This window comes from Cryptomeria japonica, chromosome 6 (genome assembly GCF_030272615.1).
Source record: "Cryptomeria japonica chromosome 6, Sugi_1.0, whole genome shotgun sequence".
Taxonomy (NCBI): domain Eukaryota; kingdom Viridiplantae; phylum Streptophyta; class Pinopsida; order Cupressales; family Cupressaceae; genus Cryptomeria; species Cryptomeria japonica.
The window spans coordinates 656,305,505-656,312,423 of record NC_081410.1 but is presented as its reverse complement, the minus strand read 5'-3'; the positions used below and the strand labels follow the sequence as shown (position 1 = coordinate 656,312,423).

General features: G+C 29.8%; 1 protein-coding gene across 1 annotated transcript; it reads left to right on the top strand.

Moving 5' to 3' along the window:
• Positions 1-579: 579 nt before the first annotated feature.
• Positions 580-3,599, top strand: LOC131033211 (mavicyanin). The gene is made up of 2 exons (XM_057964371.1): positions 580-795; positions 3,009-3,599. Exons 1-2 carry the CDS (start codon positions 615-617, stop codon positions 3,386-3,388), a joined length of 561 nt encoding a protein of 186 aa, XP_057820354.1. The 5' UTR covers positions 580-614; the 3' UTR covers positions 3,389-3,599.
• Positions 3,600-6,919: the final 3,320 nt, after the last annotated feature.

Below are 6,919 nucleotides of genomic sequence, written 5' to 3'. Positions count from 1 at the left end.
TCTGCTTTACAGATAAAAAAAACAATCCCGATTAATTATAACTCACTTGAATTCTATCAAATCATCTCAAAGTTAAAATTTACTACCTACCTGCATCTAAGTTTTAAGAATTTTGCTAAGACATGGAGTACATTTTGCTTTCATTCCACGTGAATTCATGGTTACCGTATAGCTATTCTTTAACTACTACACTTAAAAATATCAACTTTCTGCAAGATTAAAAGCAACCGTGTACTCTCAGAGAAGGAGATTTATGATAAATTCACGAGAAGTCTAGTTTAACTAAAATTTTATTTTGCCTTCAATTCCCGTGAGGACAAATTAATTAAATCTGTCCCACATACAGAAAAATTAATGGCCAACATAGAAAAAACCAATACAGAGGTTTAAAAATTGACCCCAACAACTAACATGGAGCAGACACTTCATCCCGCCTGTCTATTTGTAATCAAATTAGCTGACAAGCCCTTTTTCTCTGACTTCTTCATCTGTAATTTTAATTACACAGCATTAACTGCTTTTTATGTTTGAGCATATATAAAAAGGCTGTTTGCTATTTGCTGTTTGCTGCATTATTCTGTTCCTTTTGTTTTGCTGCAGTCTATTAATAAGTGATGAAGAGAATGGGGGTTGGCAATGGTGTATTTATAGTATTAATGTTTGTTGTAATGGCACAAGGGGAAAATGTATGGGCATTGGAGTATAATGTTGGTGACAGCACTGGTTGGATTGTTGGGCCTGTCAACTACACCATTTGGGCAGCCTCCAACCAGTTTCATGTGGGGGACACCTTAGGTATTTTTTCTTGTATTCTACTGATGGGTATTTTTATTGAGTGTTTTGATGGGCAATAGGTTTTTTTCTTGTATTGTATTGTACATTTGATGCTCCAATGGCCATTTTCATTCAGTGTTTTGATGGGTACTGTATTGTGCATTGATGATCTTTGTCTGTATTACTGTTGTTTTGCTTGGTCTGATTTCTTGTAGTCATAGCTTTGATAACCTTTCTATAAGTAATAGTCTGAAACACACTATACAATATTTTAATCTTGGAAAGCAGTTGTTAAACAATGTAATCATTGTAGTTGAATGAAAGGGAAAGACAGATAGATACTTCTCATATTTTAAGATTAGACATGTAAATACGCGTTTTTAAGATGTGTCATTCAGTCCGTATGTATGTGCAAGTTTAAGTTTAAATCGTGCATATTTTAAACTTTGTCTTGTTTAGGTGGTTCATCTAAAATGACATTAGCTTTTTTATTAAAATCTACTTACTGATATAATTTCAGATGAACCATCCAAACAAATCCAAACTTAAAATATATTATTTAAACTCAAAATACAGCAATTTAACTTCATAATGAACAACACTGGAACCAGTGCAGCTATCTATGGCAATGAAGAGCATGATAGTATTATGTGTCACCGAGCAGATAAGCACAACATTACCATGATGTAGAACCCGCAGTTAATAGTATTGTGTAGCATTGCCATATCCAAATAGTGTAGTGCATCATAGAAATCTGCCAATGAATATCTGTCCTGGGTGATTATCCAGATACATTACCGTTTCACCATTTGTACTGTGCAATTATAATAGCATTTGTTTTTATTAATAAGTTTTATATTACTTTTCATCTATATTCGATGGTTTTTTTTAAAGATGTTATTTAAATTTAATATTTGATTTGAATATTTTTTAGATTAGGTTGTGTAATTTTTTATCAATATTTTCAATTTGATTATTAGAGGATAATCAAACAAAAGAAGAGAAATGTAATTGATAATAGTTCATGAAGTATGATCTAACATGTTGATAGAAAAATTTCATATAATCTATCTTACAAAATATTGGAACTAATAATTTTATTACTGATATTACAATAATATTAATAATGTTATATGAAAGATGTACGATTTGAATACTTTTATTAAAGATGTATAATTTGTTTACTTTATGTATATATTGTAATAAACCTTCCATTATTAAACATTGCTTCTTAAATTGATGATTATTGGAAAATGTTAAAATATAGATTAATCTTTTGGATGTGATACTCATGACTTTGGTTGGAACAAATAGCTTGCTTTTATCTTTAATATTATATCCTACAAAATATTTTTTAAATATATTTTTTCAATATTTCAAAATGTTAATAATTTTTAATTTTTATTTTCCAACTTCTTCTTAAATGAAGATGTGTTACACAAAAATATATTTAAATTAAATTTTTTATTTTGATATAATTTTGTCGTCATATTCTTTAATGCTTCACTTTCAATGGGTGACCTACAAGCTTTCATAAGGAGGATATGGCTAGCTGTATTGTTTTTTTAATTTTTAATTTTAAATAATTAATATATTTTATATCTTATTTATTTTTTATTCAAAGATTTTTCAGATATGCTTCCATCCAAATCTTCATTGCATTAGAGTATCACATGTTGCAAGGCAAGAGAATAGTATGTTATTATAAAGAAAAAATGCTAAGAGAAAATTTTTCAATTTGTTTTGGACTCATTTTAATATGATTATATAACATTAGGCCACACTCTCATATCTTGATCCTTATCCATCCTCATTAATTCCACTTTCATTAACATGTATTTGACCTTAACAAACATATACATAATATATAAAATAATATATAAAATACTATCACATTGATGATGACCTTTACATATATTACTATTGCATTGATGATACCTTTACATAAATATCATATTGGAATTGATAATCTCTTTAGCATATCGCAATAGCTGTTCTATTACATAGTGTTCTATTACAGAGAACATTGTTATTACATTATCGGACTCATTTCTTGTCACTGTTTGTTGTTAGGCTGTTTGTTGTCATAGTTAACCTCATGCAATATTATATCATCAATTGAAATAGATTTTTTTGAGTGTATATTAATATTGCTGTTTTTCTGAAGAGTATTTTAATCCATGTCAAATTTCTCAAACGTGCTGATGATGGTGGTGTTGATGTTGTTATTGCAGTTTTTTCATACGACAAACAATTTCATAATGTAGTTGAAGTGACAAAGGAAAAGTATGACAAGTGCACATCAGCAGCACCACTGGCTTACTACAATGATGGAAACACTACAGTGGTATTGAAAAAACAAGGCTCTCATTACTACATATGTGGCTTCCCTGGGCACTGTGTGGCAGGTCAGAAGGTAAAAATCACAGTGCTGCCACTGCCAGCTGCCGGTCCTAGTCCTCCTCCTGCTCCAGCCCCCTCTCCTCCTTTTGTTGTCCTTGACAAAGGAAATAGCAAAAGCAATACCTTTCCATCTGTCCCCTTACATCAGCTTGCTTCTGCACCACTTTTGGCTGCATTGATGTGGGCCTTGATTGTATTTCACTTATTCTAGTTGTCTTACTCTTTTCTTCAGTCATCTACAAAGCAAACTGCCATATTTAGATATGAACTAACATGTTTTCATTTATTAGCTCTAAGAAGACTGCATGCACTCACAGTTATTTAGGAAAAAGAGGGGTGCAGGTATAGCTGTGTTGTCAATTTTTTCTCCTCTGATATAGACAGCATCCTTCTCATGATTCATGAGTATGACCTACTTTTTACATTTTGTTGTTCTTGTCTTATTTGCAGCAGCTTTGATTTCTCGTGATTGTATCTAGTCTGCTTAGTTATGGCAAATATGCATGCAATAACATTATGATTTTGTTGTTCTTGTCCTATTTGCAGCAGCTTTGATTTCTCGTGATTGCATCTAGTCTGCTTAGTTATGGCAAATATGCATGCAATAACATTATGATTTTGTTGTTCTTGTCCTATTTGCAGCAGCTTTGATTTCTCGTGATTGTATCTAGTCTGCTTAGTTATGGCAAATATGCATGCAATAACATTATGATTGTATCTTAGTCTGTTCTATTTTGATAAGCTTGTATTCTCACTGTTTCACTTTATTAATGAAAACGATTAAACCTCTAGTAAATGTGTATATACAAATTTGTCAGAATAGAACAGATTATATCTATCATATTTACATATGAAACAATCAGGTCCCATCATAAATGTCAGCACACAATGATAATCAATCACAAATTAGAGCCAATGTAATATAGAAAAGACATCTTAATAAGGATAGATAAGGATGGTATTGGTAAATATACATCATGAATGTCCAATCATTCTGTGGGTCATCCATGCAAAGGAAACATAATCGCTTACAAATGGAGTAAATTAACATAATTAGAAATTTAGGTCATATTGATTATTTTTTAAATTAGATTATGTTAGTTTTTTTAATCAATATTTTCAATTACCCTTCATGACCAATTATCAGGCAAAACAAAATGAAGTGTGTAAAACAAAATGAAGTTGATAATAGAACATGAAATCTGATAATAAAAAAGTCCAAAAAAATCTTACTTCAAAAAATATTCAAACTAATAATTTTATTATATATTTTACAATAAGATAATGATATTATTTTGTTCGTAATTTACATTTGACAAGTCTTACCATATTATAGAATCCCAATAATTAAAGATCTTTGGAATTGGTTTGCCCAAGAAAGCTTCTCTACAGCCATACTGAAAACCCACAGATTTTAGGCGTTTCTTGAATATAAGATTGGTAATGACTTTTCCGACAGTTTTATTTGTTTCACAAGTAAAAATTATTTGAAGGCCAATGATTGGCTGAGCCTCTATTTCATTATTGATGCAATCTAAACTCTTGGAAATTATTTTGAGCCTCTATTAAATTATTCAATTGTGTCTAGACAGGAAAATGATAAATTTATATTCAAAAGTATCAAGAAAGAAGAAAGAGATTCACATAAAATGTAAAATAGACAAAGTTTTTAATATTTATTTTTTACAAGAGAAAATGTATAATAGAATCTTATAAAGAATATTCAAATTCTCACAACACAATGAAATATATATTTTGATAATATAGAAAAGTAATGCCAAAATCATGTATAAATTAAAAACTTATAATAAAAAAAACTAATGTCACCTAATTTAATAAGTTCACTAAAGGAAAGTCTCCACATTTTAGTTAAAAGATGTTGCCCCTATCCAAAAATAATAGCTCTCCATTAAAGTAACCAATGAAAAATAATGATTCTCACAAAAACTACAAGTTTAAGGATTTCTACAATAAAAGACATAAAAAATACTATTACATTGATGATGATCTTTACACATATTACTATATTTCATCAATGGTGATCTTTGGATTGGTATCGTATTGCAATGGGTGTTCTATTACATATAACATAGTTTTTACAATATTGAATGATTCTCATTTCTTCTGACTATTAATTGGTGAGAGGAGATATTTTAGGTTTGGTAACTTGATACAACATTATATCATCAATTACAATAGATTTTTTAAGTGTATAATAATATTATTATTCTAGATATTATAATATTTTCTTACCATACAAAAAAAAAAAAAAAATTCTTGTAATTATATTTCTTTTAATTAAATTTGATTCATTTCTTGATCGTACCCACTTTCAGTAATCCCATATTCATTAACATACATTTGACCTTAACACATGACCTTAACAAATGTATATAGAATACAATTACATTGGTGATGATCGTTACATATATTACTATCACATTGACGATATCTTTGAATGAATGTGGAAATAGAATCAATAATCTGTTTAACATATGGCAATGACTGTTCTATTACTAGAACATTGTTATAACAATATTGGATGATTCTAATTTCTTGTCATTGTTTGTTGACGACAGTGTAGATATTTTAGGCTTGATATAATATTATATCATAAATTGAAATTTTTTTATTTTTTTTTAATTATACTATTTTTCTTCTAATTGAATAAGAAGAAGTTTAGAAGGGTTATTCTAAGTCATGTCATTTTTTTCAAACATACTGATGATGTTGTTATTGGAGCTTTTTCATACAAGAAACAATTCCACAATATTGTACCTGGAGTGACAAAGGACAAGTATGATAAGTGCACATCAGCAGCACCACTGGCTTACTACAATGATGGAAACACTAAAGTGGTATTGAAAAAACAAGCTCTCATAACATTTGTGACAGGTCAGAAGGTAAACATCACGGTACTGTCACAATCAGTCTTAAATTTCACACACTAAACAACATATTAAGCTTAGAGAATATCAGTCAACTTTGAATGTTTAACACTTTTAAACCTATAAATCAAAACTTAATGTGTGTGATTTAAACCATCCGTACTGACACTACCAGCTGCCGGTCCTTCTCCTCCTCTTGTTGTTGTTGACACATCAAATGTTAATAGCAATACCTTTCTATCTGTCCCCTTACATCATCAGCTTGTTTCTGCACTACTTTTGGCTGCATTGATGTGGGCCTTGCTTCTAGTTGCTCTTACTCTTTCCTGTCTCTCTCCTTCACTCATGATCTACAAAGCACATTGCCATATTTATATATAAACGAACGTGTTTCTATTTATTAGCTCTAAGAAGACTGGGTGCAAGTAAAGCTGTGTTGTCAATTTTTTCTGCTCTGATATAAACAGTATCCTTCTCATGATTCATGAGTATGACTTACTTTTTCATATTTTGTTGTTGTTCCTGTTCTATTTGTAGCAGGTTTGAATTCTCGTGACTGTATTGGTCTGTTCTGTTCTGGCAAATGTGCATGCAATAATAACGTTTTGGTTGTATCTTAGTCTGCTCTATTTTGATAAGTTTGTATATAGAAATTTGGTGAGTTCTTATTGTTTCATTTTATTAATGAAAACAATAAAACTTGTAACAAACATGTATACACAAATTTGTCAGAATAAAATAGATTATATCCATATATGTGAAATAATCAGAACCCACCATGAATGTCTGCAAACATATGTGGAAGATAACCCATCAATTCCAATGCAATATAGAAAAGAAGATATCTTACTAAG